We start from the raw sequence: 16,924 nt of genomic DNA on the forward strand, positions 1-16,924 counted from the left end.
TGAAATTGTCCTCGAATTTTGCAGTGAAATATGCTGCCGTTTGCCTGTGGATGACCTTTCCTCCTTGGTATGAATTTCAACTTCATAGAGATGGCGAGTCTCTACATATTGTGTCTGATAGGAATCCTGGCCTTAATTTGATTTCAGGTGGCTGTAATGAAGGACTGGTATGACATCAGAAAACTGCTTTGGAACAGGCTAGAGTCCTTTGCCATCAATCATGGGCTATAATTTGAATAAGGATCGAAGAGATTTCATCTTCATTGAGGCAATTAGTCAGGCCTTTGACGTCTCCATATGTGTTCAGATTTAAGAGCGGCAGTGTCACTGGAAAGTTTTAAAGATGGAAATCTTGATGATGTTTAGGTCAAAGTCAGTGAAAATAAAAAGGGAAGGCAGGAATAAAAGATCTCTGGAAAAGTTACATCTGCTGTTAATAAAGATCTGTTTATACGATTTCTTCCTTGCTACTTAGAGGTGACTGAGTACACTGACTTGATGTTGTGTAGCGACACTGAGAGAAAGATTCATAAAGAAGGAGTCAGGAGCAGCTCATGACTGTCGAGAGACCACGAGAGGGACTTACTTTTATCTTTACTACTACCCCTTACCACAGGGTCGACCATTCTCTCAGGAAAGGGCCCCAGTCCAGTTAATAAAACCATGCTTATAAGATAAAGCATTAATTTAGCGATTTACAGCATTACTATCAAACAGATCAGAGTTGTTTCCAAGTTTATAGCTAAAGATTCTTTTTTTCCCCCTGCAGGTAGATTCTATGAAAGACAAATTATAATTACAAAGGTTACACTGAATTAGACCACAGTGGGTGACAGACTAGTAAAAAATCAGTAGTAATTAGAGCTAATTTTATGAAGCACTTCCTGTGACCAAAACATTCTGTTTTCCAAGAAGAGTATATATTTAACTGGAGGGAACAAGAGACAACCAATAGCAGGAAATGAAACAAAACACCGGATATAGATATTTATATACATATGTGTACATGCTGTAATGGTCTAGATATGAGATATCCCCCAAGAGCTCATGTTGAGATAATACAAGAAAATTTAAAGGTGAAATGATTGGGTTTGAGAGCCTTAACTGTCAGTGTGTTAATGTCCTGATAGGGATTAACTGGGTCACTTTGGGCAAGTGGGGACTGGCTGCAGGAGGTGGGTTGATGGGACTGGGCCCTTGGGGTTTATATTTTATCTTGTTCATGGTGAGGGGCACTGGTCTCTCTCTCTCTGCTTCCTGGTGCCATGTCCTGAGTCACTTTCCTCCACCAAAGTCTTCCACCATGATATTCTGCCTCACCTCGGGCCCTGAGGAACGGAGCCATCCATCTGTGGACTGAGACCTCTGAAACTGTGAGCCCACAAGTTGTTCTTACTAGCTAGGTCTTTTAGTTGTAGCAGCAAAAAAAAAAAGCTGATGGAAACACATGCATCAATACACACATGTATAAATACACTTTTGAATAGCAGGAAGAATTATAAAGTAAAAGGAAAGTTAAGAGTCAAGCAGTAGTTAGGGTTGGGATCCTCTATTTCAAGAAGAGTGGTCAGGACAGGGCTGTCTCTGTGGACCTGAACATTTGAGCAGAGGCCACAGGAAGCAGAGAACCCTGTGACCTCTGGAAGACCATTCCAGGTGGATCTTGCTCAAAGGGGTAGGGATGAGTTTCAGTATTCAAGGAACAGGGAGAAAACCTTGTCACCAGAGGAAATGAGTATGAGGGGACGTGAAGGGAAGGTGGTCAAGCTATGTTCTGGACTCAGGTCGCCATGATGAGGAGTGGGAGGTTCTACCCCAAGCCATCAAGGAAGTAGTGTGACCTAATTGGCACTTCCCAAGTTCCCTGCTCCTGCTATGAGAGGCATGGATGGTGGGAATAAGGAGAAGGCAGGCTATTATCATAGTCCACGTGAGAGACAATGGAGACGTGGGCTAAAGCAGAGATACTGAAATGGAATTGGACCATATTTAACGTGGAGACACCCATGTGCTGGCATTTGATTGTTGCCATTAGCGTTTTAGTATTTGAGCCATGATAATATCCTTGGGGCAAGATGCTCCTTCATGGGTCTCTGGATTTCTTACATCATTTTCTAGGTTTTAATTCCACCTGAAGTTAACTTCTCCTAATTTTTTCCCCTTTATCTTAATTTGTAACTGTGATTAAAGCTGCTCCCTCTTCTCGAAATCCAGATTACATTCTGTAAGCCATATTCCTGCCTGCTGCAGAAAAGTCTGGTTTGTCTTCAGAGCCCAGTGAAAACACCTTGCTTCTTTCCTCTCCACCACTGAAATCCACCTGCCCCATGACCACACTCTCACCATGAAATCAGGCTTCTCTGTTCAGAGATTCTGTGCCAATACCTGTCATGTGCAGAAGGACCCTTTTCTTGGAAGCCAGTTCTTCACATACCAATAAATATGTGAGAGTTAAGTTTTATTCTGCTCTCAGAGCTGGTGATTCCATGGGTGACTGGGAATCTCTGCTTTTATATAATGTAATTGATTTTATGGTTGAAATTTTAAAGGGTAATTTAATTCCCCTTACTTACAAGTTCAAGAGTTTAATTTGTGGTTCATTCGTCCATCTTAACAATAATTATGACCCATCAGTATTTTCAAGTGTGCATAACAACTATCATTTATATTTGGGTTCGGGGCAAAGGAGTGCAATAAACATGATTGTGAAAAATTCATCTATAGTTTTCAGCATGACTTTCATAGAAATATTTTAAATCTAGAGACTGATTATAATAATAACAAAAATGGTCTAAATCACGTGGAAGCACAATCTTTGTAAATGTAGAACAAAACAGAAAGGCTAAGTTGCTCTAAGATAGATTGGATTACTTTCCAAGTGTTTAGTAGCTTTTACCAAAACTTCACCTTTTTGTTTGTCAACAAATTTAGCAGCAAATTATTGCGGGATGTTTTAAAAAACAAAGTTGTTTTATGATCCAAATATGAAACGTTAGAAATTCCAATAGCAAATACGTTTGCCATACTTATCTGGAACTCTCGTACCTATAAATAATAAGTTGTAGATATTTGAATATGTAAATTTAGATTTCAATAATATTCTTCATCACACTGACCAGGTCTATGTTGATGATATTTATCAGCATCTAATTTTTTTGACATGAATGTTTTGGTGATCTCTCAGGAGTAGTCCCTGCAATGGGGCAATAGGAAGGAGCCCAGTACGTGTCCCCTGCTTATTGCTTTCCCCCTGTCCCAGGGGACCAGTCATAGAGTGACTCCTATTGCACAGCAAGATTCTGAGGCAAGATGAATGCTTTAATTACTGAGGAAAACTAGTAAAAATAATAGAAAATACTTTTAGAAAAAGTGTGGCAGCTGGGCAGCAATTATATATATAACAATTGAAATAGGAATAAGGAAATAATGAATGGCATTGCTGAGATGCAACTCCAAGGCATAGGGGACAGGAGGCTTTGAACAATCCCGTTGGTCCCAAATACTAGAAAAATTCTCTTCAACTGATCTAAAACTATAGGATGCCACATGCAATGAAGGAGGAATAGCAATGAACAAAAACCTTTGTATGAACAAGTAGAAAAGTGGACATCAATGTGAGGGTGGTGGTCAGAAACAGGAGCCTCTAGGTGGTGGACATCTCCTCTCCCTTAAGTAACCCCAACCATCATATCATGTTGCTTTGCATAATAAGATAGAGATTCACTTGCTCACAGCCCATCTTGATCCATTCTCGTTCTTAACTGTGGTGCTGTATCCTTACCATTGTTTTCATATTCTTTCGCTTTGCCCTGTGTGTGTGTGTGTGTGGTATTACTGTCATATCTTCAAAGTCTTACTCAGAGCGGCCAGCTATTACTTGGAAAAACCAATTTTTAGTGACTGGATGCTGCTTGGTGTATTCACCCTCTGCCCTTGACCTTGGTAACACTGAGAACTCAGTGTCCAGGGTCACTTCTGTTATCATGGGCTCACAAACATTCAGCAACCACGGAAATGATGGAGAGAAAAGAATCAATCATCTTGTAAGCTAAAGTGTGACAGTGGTCATTTTCTATTTTGGTTTGTCAACTCAGCATTTTTTCCTAGCAGCTTCTTAAATTAGCCTTGAATTGATTTTCATTCAACCAGCTCTGCGATTTTTGTTTCCTGTCTAAATTCCTTTGCTGACAAGTTTTTACACAAGTTAAACTCCAGTTCAATATGTTGTGACTAGAACCTGGGAAGGTAGGACCACAGACATAATCAGAAGTCATTTGCATTGCACTTGAGCTGGATTCAAATCAACAAATATTTATTGAATATCTAGAGTGAACAGTCTCTAGATGGCATATGCAGAGGTCGATACTGAACTCTTAAGTGTATGGAAGCCCTCTGCCCATTGGTATCCCCTAGGACATTTTGGAAAACCTACAGTGCCCTAAAAAAATACATTTGTTTACTGTCAATAGGCATTTGAGTAGTTTCAAAGATTGGTTATTACAAATAGATCTTTGTACTATTTTCTTTTCTTTATTTTCTTTTTTGGGGGTGAGCATATGGTTGTTTTATATTTGGTTTATATTTGGGAGAAGAATTACTGGGTCATAGTATTTTCATATGCTGAGCAGGGGATACAGCCAGATCTCTGTGACCATTTGGATATCCTTTTATGAAGTGACTATTCAAATTTATTGTCCATTGTCTACAAGGTTGTCTTCTTTAAAAAAATAAATAAATGTATAAGAATCCTTAGGTCTTTTAGGCCTATGTCATTACAAGTTTATGACAAATATCTTCTCCCTCTCTGTGAATGGAGTGGGTTTTTATATTGCGAGTGGTGTCTTTTGCTGAACAGAAGTTCTTAATTTTAATATATTCCACATTTTCCTTTTTTTAACTTTCAGTTTTTGATATGCTAAAATATAGTCATGGGAAGGGAATATCAAATAGCCGTATGTTTGGATAATTTTTATTTCAGTCTAATTTTCTTTTGTGGTAGATGTGCTCCCTTATTACCAATTCAGTACAATAAAGGTCATATTTCTCTTTAAGGTAATCATATCATTTGTTTTAATTATCTTCTCCTGCCTCCCTCGAGGTGTCTTTTTCATGATTAGCCGACGAAGCCCCCAGTGCACTTTGTTGGGTCCAGTGGGTAAACCTCCATGACTGTTGACTGGAGGCAGAATTCAGACGGGCTCTCCTGGGACTGGAGAATGTGACCAATACCGTCCACAGTTCAGTTCCATAATTGGCCCTTGCATGGTCAAATCAGAGAGCTGTGGCGGCCTCTATAGGGGAGAAGCCCAGGTTATCACCCCCAGGACAGGTGTTCACCCTTGAGTTTGGCTCAGGGAAAGGTGCCTGAGCCCCATGGCCTGTCAGTGCTGCTCACCAGCCGCTTCCTCAACTAGAATAGTTCTTTGAAAACAGTCTCCCTCCTCCCTGCCCTCCTAGGACTTTGCTTAATGAAGAACACACGTGGGAAAAGACTTGTCATCTCACAGCCTTCTTGGCTAACTCATTATCACCATTTCTGCAAGGCCATCTTCCCACAGGACGGCTGAGGAAGGACAGATCTACTGTGCAATGTTTTCCCTTTGGTCTCCTGATTTGCTCCTGCGTTGGCCCTCACGCAGGTCACTGGCTTGCCCTATGCTGAGCTGTGGTTGGGGTCTTACTTGTCTTCCTCTGCCACAGTGACAGGGTCAGGGAGAGCCTCCAGACTTTGCAAGGTGATTTCCCTAACCTTGAATTTTAAAGGGCAGTATGAAGATCTTGATTTTGTTCTTTCTCCAAGGCTCCTAGGCCAATTATGCAGTTTTTCCTAATTAATCCTTGATAATATTGGAGCACAGCACATGCATAATTTGCTTTAAAAAAAATCAAAGTTTATCTCAAAGGTCTTCCTGCTATAAGCAACATGGAAATAGGAAAGAGCCACCTCCTGCTCAGTGCCAGTAACACCTGTCACTTGGACTAACTTCCCGAGGATAAGGAACGTGGTGGAAGGATTGGTGCAACAGGCAAAGGCTAGCCTGGTTTCTACCTGGCGCCTACCCCAGTTATTTAGGTGCAAGACCTCAAGTCTGCTGTGTGGGTGGACAGAGCCTGTTGTGCTCAACCATGCAGAAAGCAGCCTCACAAGATACTCAGTTTCAGTGAAGTTCCAGAATTCATTACGTCTGATATGGCATGGCAAGTAAATTGATAGGAAATTAATTGGAAGATAGTTCTGAACATAATAGCTCAGCAGAAACATCCAGAATCAATTAATCAAACTGTAGCTCATTTTAATTGGACATACTCTAACCCTGAAAAGGCACAGCAATCTTTAATTAAGCTTTCAAGCCCAATCCCATTTACATTAGCCATGTTTTCCAGAGCAGTTACATCTGGAAATAATAATAATAAAAAAGTTATTTACCTGAAACCTAATGGTATAGTAAAAATCCTCAGTACATGTGTGTAGTGACTATTTATGTCTAATTAGACTTTACATTTTCCAGTCACTTGAAGATGCCATTTAAAACTATTTCACTAGGTAAACATTACCTCTTTGAAAATACAGAATAAAGACATTCTGTTTACATAGCTCAATGTTGATTTTCTTCTCATTGTTACAAATACCACTGGAGCTTATATTTTGTACACAGGTATACTTAAACACACACACACACACACACATTTTTTTTTCTGTTTATAACTCCATCCTTTGGCAGTCTCCTGTCTGTTTTACCATTAACACCATGTGATCCTCATTTGTCACTCTGTCTAAATTTATTATCAGACTAGGATCCCTTCTAGACCAGTGTCAGACACTGTGCAAGGTAAAGAGCTGCCGTATGAAGCTTGGAAAAGTTAAATGCCATTCAAATCAAAAAATGATCCGAGCTTTAGAAGGAAAAGAAGAGTTTCCCTTTGAACTATTTTTTGGAGTGGAAATAAAGGGGGCTGCCTTGAAATGAAGGTTACTTGTGGATTTTGATCAACCTCTGCTTCTAACTAAATGTGCTTATTCTAAATATTTCCTCAGTTGCCCCTGTGGGCCAATCCCAGAGCTTCTCTATGCCTCCAGTTCCTCATCATTCAAAACAAACAAGAAAAAAAAAAAGCTGGAATAGCTAAGAACTGACTGTGTTTAGTTGTTTGATCCCAAGCTATTTAGTTATTGTTATGCTACTAGCATACTAAGATAAATACCTGAATTAGAGCTATGTGGATGTTTCAAAGCAGCAGACACATAACAAAGCCATTTAAGGTGACTGTATTCTATAGACTATGTGCCATGACTTAATATAGTATGACCTGAAGTAAATGAAATATACAAGAGATACACCTCTCATCTCGGTTTCACAGCATGTGATCCTCTCCCTAAGGTTTCTGGGTCAAAGATGAAGCCACGGAAGGCTGCCTTCCCCAGGAAAGATGCCCAAAGAACGTTGGCTGAAGACTTGGAGCCCTAGGTGCATACTGAGCGGGAGTCTAGAGAGGTGTGAAGTTGAGAAGAGTTGCACCTAGATGTGGAAAGACAGAGAGGAGTTCTAAGAATAAGGGAGGAAGAGGGACTTCAGGAATGGCAGGAGATGGACTAAAGGTAGAAGGGATTAAGCAAGAAGATGGCCAGCTCTTCTAAAATTTTGAGATAAAATTGACTCCTTCCTTGCCAGGCCCACATAAAAAATGTCTGACCCCAAATCACACTACCTGTGAATTTATAAATAGAAAGCATGACCTGTACCCTAAAGACCTTTGTAACCATGGAAGAGGCACAAGTAATGTAAACTGAAGCAGTTTGAACACAGAAATTTTAATTGGGCAATCTGGATGGAGACTATTATAGAGATGAATCTGAACTCTAAACAGTGTTAGTGCCCTATAAGTCCAAAATTCTCAGAACTCATTTTTTAAAAAGGATATTCCTTTATCTATAAATGTATTATTCGTTTATTCAGAAATGTTTATTGAGTTTGGTCCTCCTTCTCAGGGCGAAGGACCCCAAGCATTGCTGTGGGACAGAAGGTGCTCCCCTCCTGAACCCCGGGAGCAATAACCCTACTCATTCTGTGTGAGCCAAGGGTGGGATGAATGGGGTCATTAGTTACTGCACAACTGTGAAGGACCAGCAGTGACAAGTACTCTTGTCAAATGTACAGTCTAATAAAGGGACATGAACACAAAATTAATTCGTGATATGTAAAGCCCACTCAACGATGATAAAGACCTATTTATTTAGGGTTTTATGGAAAGTTTTGGGGGGATCTGAACGAAGTTTTTTATCTCTGGATGAAAACCGAAGCGATTCAGGCTAGATTTAGGTAAGTGAATTTGAAGAGGAAGTAAATATGATCCAGGAAAAGAGAAAATCTGTACAGAGTAGGACAAGATCCCAGGAGTGGCCTGCCATCTGTTCAAACATGGAGTTCCATTTTAGAAAGCTCCATGACCATCTAATCACCCCTCAGTAGAATTGTCAGATTGTTGATTTATTGTTATGCTATGCTATATGTTATTCTTTTTTTTTTCTTCCAGTTCTGTATATTAACTTAGTGTGTTCCTGGATACAAATTTCTGTGTGAGTCTACCTAGGTCTTACATTCCTCTCAGGATGGTGCTTACAAAAATGATGGACGAGTGACCATCTGAATACAAGTCACCCACGAAGCTTGTTGACTTGGACCTTCTCAATCCTGTCTTTGAACCACAGAATCAGCCCTCCGTGGCTATATTTTTAAGAAGCCCGCCTTGTGATACTCACATCCCTTAAAGTTTGAGAACTGCCTTAGGATAATTAGGTGTGATTTCAAGCAAACATCCCAGACCTCTTTAGGGTTGACTTGATAAATGCAAGTTATGTATTCAGTAGATGCCACAGTTTCTTCATCAATTCCCTTTGAGAACCTTCCCAAGCCTAAAACAATGAAGGTCAGACCAACCTTTAGGAAAAAAAAAATCACTGGGAAATATCCCAGAAAAAGTAACTACTGTGATACTCAATTACTGTCTTTTTAATAAATGGATAATGATTATATCGATGCAGAGTCACATTGGGAAAGCTCAAGGATTCTCTAATAATTCTCGTGGAGTTCAAACTAACAGAGCCAGGATCAGGTTTCAAGAGACAGTTACCCCCTGACACATGCTTATTTAAAATTGTAAAAGCAAAAAACTACATAGCAATAATAATACATATGTTTATTATTTTTAATGAAAGTAAGGTCGATGTGGTTCCTTGAAATAATGAAACTAAAAAAAAAAAGAAAACTTCTTCAAGATAAGCTTAATCTTTTTTTTAGAAAACAAGTATGGAATTTATGCTGTGCCCTTTTGAAGCCTAGAGTTAGTCAAGAAAGTTGTTTTCTAAATTATAATTGATCTTCTAATGCTTTATTGTTGCCTAATAATTATAAATAACAAGGGGTTTCATTGTGGCATATTCTTACTTATATATAACACAATTTCATTAATTTAATTCCCCAATATCTCCCTTTACCTTTCTGCTGACGGTCTTTCTCTACCCTGATAGTCTTCCTTTTGCTTTTATGACATCCCTTTTATTTATTGACTTTCCCTCTGGCTTCCACATACAAGAGAATATACTCAATACTTGTCTTTCTGAGCCTGGCTTATTTCACTCAGATCCATGCATTTTCTTGCAAATGACATAATTTCTTTCCTTTGTATGGCTGAATACAACTCCACTGTGCATTCGTATCACATTTTCTGTATCCAGTCATTGGTTGGTGGATACCCCGTCTGGTTCTGTGACTAGTCAACTGTGAATTGCACTGTGATAAACATGGTGTGCATGTATCGCTAAAGCATGCTGACTCTTTACTCTTCTGGGTCAATACTAAGGAGCGGGATCGCAGGGTTATATAGTGCTGCTCTAATTTTGGTCATTTGATGTCAAGTCCCCATTTTTACTCTTTCCTGTGAGGCCACAGGTTGGTTTGGTATTTAAATTTTGAATAAAACACCTGGGAACATGTTTGCATTTGCAGTGTTTCCCTTCCAGGGGGGACAGCCACCAGACAGAGGGGCTTTCTGGGATGCATCCGGTCTCTGCAGTTGAATGGGATGGCCCTGGATCTGGAGGAGAGAGCCATGGTGACTCCTGGGGTGCAGCCTGGCTGTCGAGGACACTGTGGCAGCTACGGGAAGTTATGTCGCAATGGAGGGAAGTGCAGGGAGAAGCCCAGTGGGTTCTTCTGTGACTGCTCTTCCTCTGCCTACACAGGGCCCTTCTGTTCCCATGGTAAGTGTGACATGAGACACTCTAAGGCGGAAATTTATCCATTATGAATAAAACGTCTGTTAGTTCCTTGCAGTGTAGCCATTCAAGACAAAACTATTTCCACTCTGAATTTCTTTTGCAGAGTATCTATTGAATGCCAATCATATTTTACTCCTTAGATATTTGACTTGGTTTTTGAAAAAGAAGTGTCTATTGCAGATAAATTCACAAATAGTCGCCTCTAGGTGTCTTTAAGTGTTAGCGGCTCAGTTTGCGGTTTTTTTTTTTTCCATCTAATATTGATGCTGTTAAAGAATATGCCTGTCAACAGCGTGCCCCATGGGGCAGTTCTCTGTTTTAAAATCATTAAAAGCTGTATTGTTATTTTTGACCAAGACGTTCAGCAATGCAAGGGAATATAGAAAGCGTTATTTTTATTTTTATTGGGTTGCTTTGGCCAAACAAATATTTTCTGTTAAATATTGATGTACAACAAAATAGAGACACACATTTTGTTGTATGATATGATGAATATCTGTTGGTAAAATAAAATAACAGTATATTTTGTAGCTTCTATTATTAACTGATACATGTCATGGAAGAAGAAAAGAACAAGATTAAGTTTAAGTGTTCTGGACAGACTTCTCTGAATACACAAACATTTATTTTACTTGCATAGTTTGTCATAGAAAACTGACCTTAATTAATTTAAATTCAATTACTTTGTTTAAGTGTCTCTGGGCTGCTGAACATTTTCCTGAAGGAGGCTAACAGAAATTGGCTCCAAATCAAAGCAACTCCTGATTTGCAAAGAAAGCATTGGAATCAGTTAGTGAAAGTTGGCAAAAGTGCACCTTTAAAGGCATCTACTTTTATCAAGACTAAGCTGTAATTTAAAAATTGACTTGTGATAATAATGGCGCACTGCTGGTCCCTCTAGGAGGCTTTTCACATTTAGTGTTAAGCCCCTTCTTCCTGGGAACCAGTCTTCATTTTCTAGATATAGTTTCTAGTTCATGTTGCTAAGTGAAATCAGTCATGTTTCTCGGCACGTGGGCGCATGTGTGCACACCCCCCCCACACACACATACACATGCACACACACACATTGTGTTGAATATAAAAGGTGCCCTGAAATGCCAAAGGAATTAGATGACCCACTAAGCATCATCTACATGCATATTCAACAAACAGTCCTTTATAGTGCTGGGAAGAAGCACTATATTCAAAACCGATTCTTCCTCCCACTACCCTCTTCATTGGCATGCATGTGTATTTGTGTGTGTGTGTGTGTGTGTGTGTGTGTGTGTGTTTGTGTGTAAATTTGAGATGCATGTGTCCTAACTACAAAATAATAAACAGTTAAGATTAAGAAAGTGGATATTCAAGGAGCTGAAGACAGGCAGCCTGGCTTCTGTCTGAACTTAGAGAAGAGATACTAACTAAAAGCTTTCAGTTCTAAAGTTACATTAATGAATTAATTTTGTGTCATCCTAACATACAGCCATTTTAAGAGCCATTATGAGAGTCCTGTTCGTTGACTACGTTATTCTGGTTGGATACTGCTTCTTCTACCTATGGAATTCATTTCTTAAAAATATTACGATGTCAATTAACATAACTAAAACAAGATGCTTGTACTTAAATGTTTTAACATAAAATATGCATGTCCTTCCAGAGATTTCTGCATATTTTGGATCTGGCTCATCTGTGATTTACAATTTTCAAGAAAATTATTCCTTAAGTAAAAACTCAAGCTCCCACGCTGCTTCATTTCATGGTGATATGAAACTGAGCAGAGAAATGATCAAATTTAGCTTCCGAACAACACGGGCACCCAGCTTACTGATTTACATGAGCTCCTTCTACAAAGAATACCTTTCTGTTATCATCGCCAAAAATGGTGAGTGCTATTTAGATGAGAGAAAGAAAATTGAATTAGGATTGTAGGGCACTAATATGAATCGTTCTTGGGTACTTGCTTCTCAGACTACTACCAGGGAACAAAGAGTGCACCTATGTTGTATATTAATGTCTCATTTTCAGAATATTTGCTTTTTTACAAATTTAATCTAAAGAGATTATTTAAAATAACTAAGATGCCTTTATCTCTTTATAATTTTGATAATTTTACATATGCAATTCATATAAAGTGTTTATTATATTGAGACTCTCAGTATCAGTTTCGCAGTTAGTACATTTACAAATAAAATATCTCCTTGTATATGACAAATATTTCCTTCTAATCAAGTAAATAAGTATTAAGGGAGTTGTTAAGGAACCAGCATCATGCAGAAGAAAATGCCCACAAGATGATATGTTAGTTCTAATAATAGGCAATGAACTACGGGAACACTGTGTGTCCATTCAGGGTCATGATATGTGGATTAGGAAATATGTGTGTGATAGAAACCTTGTGACAGAAAGCCACTCACTGCTATTTTTCTCTACCTTACATCTGGATTAAAGATGAGAATTTTAGAAATATGTTTTCTTGATGAGAAAATAAACAAATATACAAATGTGTGAATATGTTATTTCAACAAAATCAAATATGGCCCAAGAGCACTGAACACCTCAATAAAAATATTGTTGTTCAGTAAGTATATTTACCCTCACTGTATGGTTTTAGCTTGCAGCTTATATATACATTAGGATATTCTTATTGTTTAAATTGCAAGGCATACTATGAAATAAATTACTTGAAATCTCTGCAGGCCATTAATATTAAGTCTAATGGCAAATTTGGCTTAAAATCATTCATTTCGCCCTAATTCCATTCCAAAGTCTATGACCATGACCAGTTGGAAATATTCCTCATCTTTAGTAAAAGTGTATTTGTTTGTAATAATTCCATTAGTTAACTATCTTCCAGTAGTCTGAGATATATATTTTAAATATGATTATATAAAGAGAATATCATTGCAGTAGTCCATAATAATTTAACATTTCAGAGATACTTAGTCTTATTTTCCTTTGTTTAAATTAGAAACTAGTGCAGAAGGGATGCAAGAAAGAGAAGGCATATGAACAATATGCTTGGTCTTGATTTTGAAAATATTGTAGTTTTACTTAGAAATTGACTTTTAGGAATTAAATTTAGAGGGCACACCCAAATGAATGATTGTGAATTTCCCATTGGATATGAATAAACAGCAGCAATACAAGGATTATGAGTTTTTATAGATTTTTAAATGCAATTCTTATTCAAAATATAACTTTTTTTCTGCTTTAGGAAGTTTGCAGATAAGGTACAAGCTAAATAGATATCAAGAACCTGATGTTGTTAACTTTGATTTTAAAAGCATGGCTGATGGGCAACTTCACCACGTAAAGATTAACAGAGAAGAAGGAGTGGTCTTTGTAGAGGTAATGGAGAATATCCATCAGAAGCCATAGTTGTTCTATGAGTTCCCAGCATAGAGCACCTGTTGTAAAAATTTGATTGTGAATAGAACAAACAACGGTCCTCTTCAGATCATAGGTAGACTATTGAATGTGGTCAGTTTTTTAAGCAATAAAATTCTGCCCAAAGTATTATTAATATCTGATACTTAAAATGTCCGATTTTCCTAACTGGCTTTTCCCTGGTTGGTAGGGAAAAGATGTCTTAGTTTATCATTAGTGTAGGTCCATCACTACTCCAAGGAAAATGTCTACTTATAGGATGGGTATAAAGCCAACAATAATTCTAAACAGAAAATGAATGTAGGAACAGAATATATTTTTAAGAAAAATATAAGTCCCAACAGAGAAACTGGAATTATTCACTTTAACAGCTTTTGAAGAAAAGCACTGATTTTCCAACCCTCTATACAGAAGAAAGTGTCTTAACTGTAAGACTCCAGTAAAAATATCAAGCTTTGAGGTAAAAAATATCTTGTCCCTTTTGGTTGGCTTTACCAATCTTGGATTCCTCATACAGTGGAGAAAAAAATTAAAGCTATCTAACGGGATGGAAGGTGGGATGAATGGTACCTGAGTGTAGATAGAAAAAAATATCCACCTTTTTAAGTCTTTTTAAGTATATATTTTTTCTAACCCTTTAGGGCCAAACTTAGACTTGCTTCTTTCATCATTTTCTTTTCTCTTTCTTTTCTTCCTGTTCTTGTTTCTACAAAACAACATTCATTTGGATATGTGCACCTCGTGACAATTTTGTAGATTGACGAGAATATAAGGAGACAAGTTCACTTGGCATCAGGCACAGAATTCAGTGCCATCAAATCTCTCGTACTGGGCAGGATCTCAGGTAAGTGAGAGAAGTAACCTTTCCCTGAATCATTATCCATGACCCTGGGCCAGAAGAATTGCCTTACAGCCACTCAAGCACGCACACACACACACACACACACACACACACACACACACTTCATCATGTCCAAGACTTTGCCCTCATTTTAATTATGAATTGAGTGATGATCAAGATGCAGACGTAAGTAATGGTTCGGAGGGGCTCCCTGTGGGATGACCAAACATCCTCCTCTGGGAGGAAGGTCACCCCGGTCTCTGTCATGTGTTAGCCCAGCAGAAGAAACACAATTTTATTCTCACACCTCAAAAATGTCAAATGAAGGTAGAAATAACAAAGTCCATGTCAATCAGCTGCCAAGTATACAAATCCTCATCTAATGATAAAATGAGGATAAGTTTTAAAAGAAATGTAAGGAGAAGGCAATTGCTCATCTTCCAATGAGCAAATATGCTTGAGGTGGTGCTTGGCTCTTGTTTGCCTGGTTGCAACCTTGTAGTTGCCAGCCACTCAAGCCTAAACTCAAGGTAAGTGAGTGACTTATAATTCTTACTTATTGCCATCATTACTTCTGATAACCTCTCTGCAGTAGAAACATATGATTGTCGTTTTAACATTAAAATATGTATGCATTTTTAATACTTGCCAACAGGGACTGAATTAAAAAATAGGGAAGTTAACCTTAAGGAAGATTTTATTTTTAGTTATAAATGATAGAGTATTGATATTTCACATAATTTGATAGTGGGGGAGGCGTCTTTAAATTGGTTTACATTGCTAGTCTGTTATTTGACACTAACCTGGAACATTTTGTCCAAGATAGTACATAAAATCTTTTAATTTTTTGACCTTTTCAGTTATTTGTACCTCCATTAATCATTCCTTATGTTCCCTGTGCATAGTCTCAGAGTCTTGAGGTTGTTTGATTAAACCCATGGGTGAATGATCAAAATATTGGTCCTTGAGAAGGTTAATAGCTAAGTTTATAAATATTTATAGGCTTTCAAATAGTATGATGAGTACCCAAATTATGTGCTCTTTTTTTCTCCAAACAGGGGAAATATCATGAATTATTTGCCTTTCCAGTGGACATAAAAGATATGTGTATAGGACTGCTTAGTTATTTGGAAGCGTATCTGAAAAATTCTCAGTGTCTCGCAGTGTTAATAACATAAATTCAACTACTGAAGATTGACATTTATATCATTTGCTCTATGGATGCATGCATAGTCAATAACACATTTGGCATGAAATGGTAATATTTTGTAGCTTTAAAATTGATTCAAATCCTGGCACCTAATGTCTAATTAGTGAATAAGACAATATACACTTTCAGTCTGAGCACATGCATGTTAGTTTTAGACCAAGTTTCAAACATACAAAAGCAATGGCTAGGCCCTCAGTTAAAAACAGAAGGGAAAATATTTACTTATTTCATATTTGGCTTTGGGAAATATTTGTATCTATTTCAGTCCACTGTAGAGGTAGGGACACTGGCCTCTGTGAATTGACTATTTAGGTTTGAATATATACGTAAGATGTTTCTAGACATCATTTTCCCCTAATGATAGAGGGTTTTATTCCACTTACAACTATGGCATAGCATAGGAGGCCAAAGGAAATTTTAAGAAGAATGAAATCCTGTCATTTGCAGCAAAATGGATAGAACCGGAGTTCATTAGGTTAAGTGACAGATGCTGCATGTTCTCTCTTCCACGTGGAAGCTAAAAAGAGCAGCCTGAATGTAGAACATTGACTACCAGAGGTTGAGTGGCACTGGGGGAGGTCAGGAAGAGGGAGGTGGCTGAGGCTTCCAGAGCACAGCTCATAGAGGTTCAAGTGTTGCACAGGGCGGGGGCGGGGGCGGGGGACCATAGTTCATGATAACCCATTGTACATTTCATGAACTACAGGATAAGAACTCAAAGTCTCCAAATGTGGAAAAAGGACAAAAAGGGCGAAAATACTAATTATCCTGGTCTCATCAATACATGTGGATCGACATATCACACCGGATGCCATAAATATATACAATGATTACAAGTCAATAAAAATAAAGTTGTATTGGAACAAAAAAATCCCAGCAGACTAACAAGCATCATCAACAAACCCCAACAGCCTTAATGGTGGGAGGCATCTTTTCCCCTAAGGCTCTCTGCCCTGGGGGCGGGGGGCTGGCTGGGAAGAAATGAGAGCCCTAGAGGGTCTCAGGATCCGAGGGGGCCATCCTCTGCTTCAGACACTGCCTGAAAACCTCTTTGCATCAGGCTCACAGAAGGCTCTGCTCATGACTCTCTTCTCCATTCAGCCCGTGGGCCTGTAACTCTTGTTACTTATAGAATTTAAAGCAGGTGCAGCTGGTAGTGTATAGGAGCCCCCATACCCCACACTCCACATTACCAGAATCCGTGCCCTCAGTGAGGGGAAGGATGAGC

At 38.5% G+C, this 16,924-nt stretch overlaps 1 protein-coding gene across 6 annotated transcripts in view; it reads left to right on the forward strand.

Moving 5' to 3' along the window:
* Cntnap4 (contactin associated protein family member 4) overlaps nt 1-16,924 on the forward strand; it is a 237,479-nt gene that overhangs the window by 205,070 nt on the left and 15,485 nt on the right. For 5 of the 6 annotated variants that reach the window (XM_026409135.2, XM_026409139.2, XM_026409140.2 and 2 more), the window contains 4 exons: nt 10,019-10,258; nt 11,916-12,140; nt 13,473-13,606; nt 14,402-14,489. In XM_026409135.2, the coding sequence (XP_026264920.1) occupies nt 10,019-10,258; nt 11,916-12,140; nt 13,473-13,606; nt 14,402-14,489 (687 nt within the window). The remainder of the gene's footprint in view (nt 1-10,018; nt 10,259-11,915; nt 12,141-13,472; nt 13,607-14,401; nt 14,490-16,924) is intronic. The other variant, XM_026409141.2, reaches the window with a different exon arrangement.

This window comes from Urocitellus parryii, chromosome 15, assembly GCF_045843805.1.
Source record: "Urocitellus parryii isolate mUroPar1 chromosome 15, mUroPar1.hap1, whole genome shotgun sequence".
NCBI lineage: Eukaryota > Metazoa > Chordata > Mammalia > Rodentia > Sciuridae > Urocitellus > Urocitellus parryii.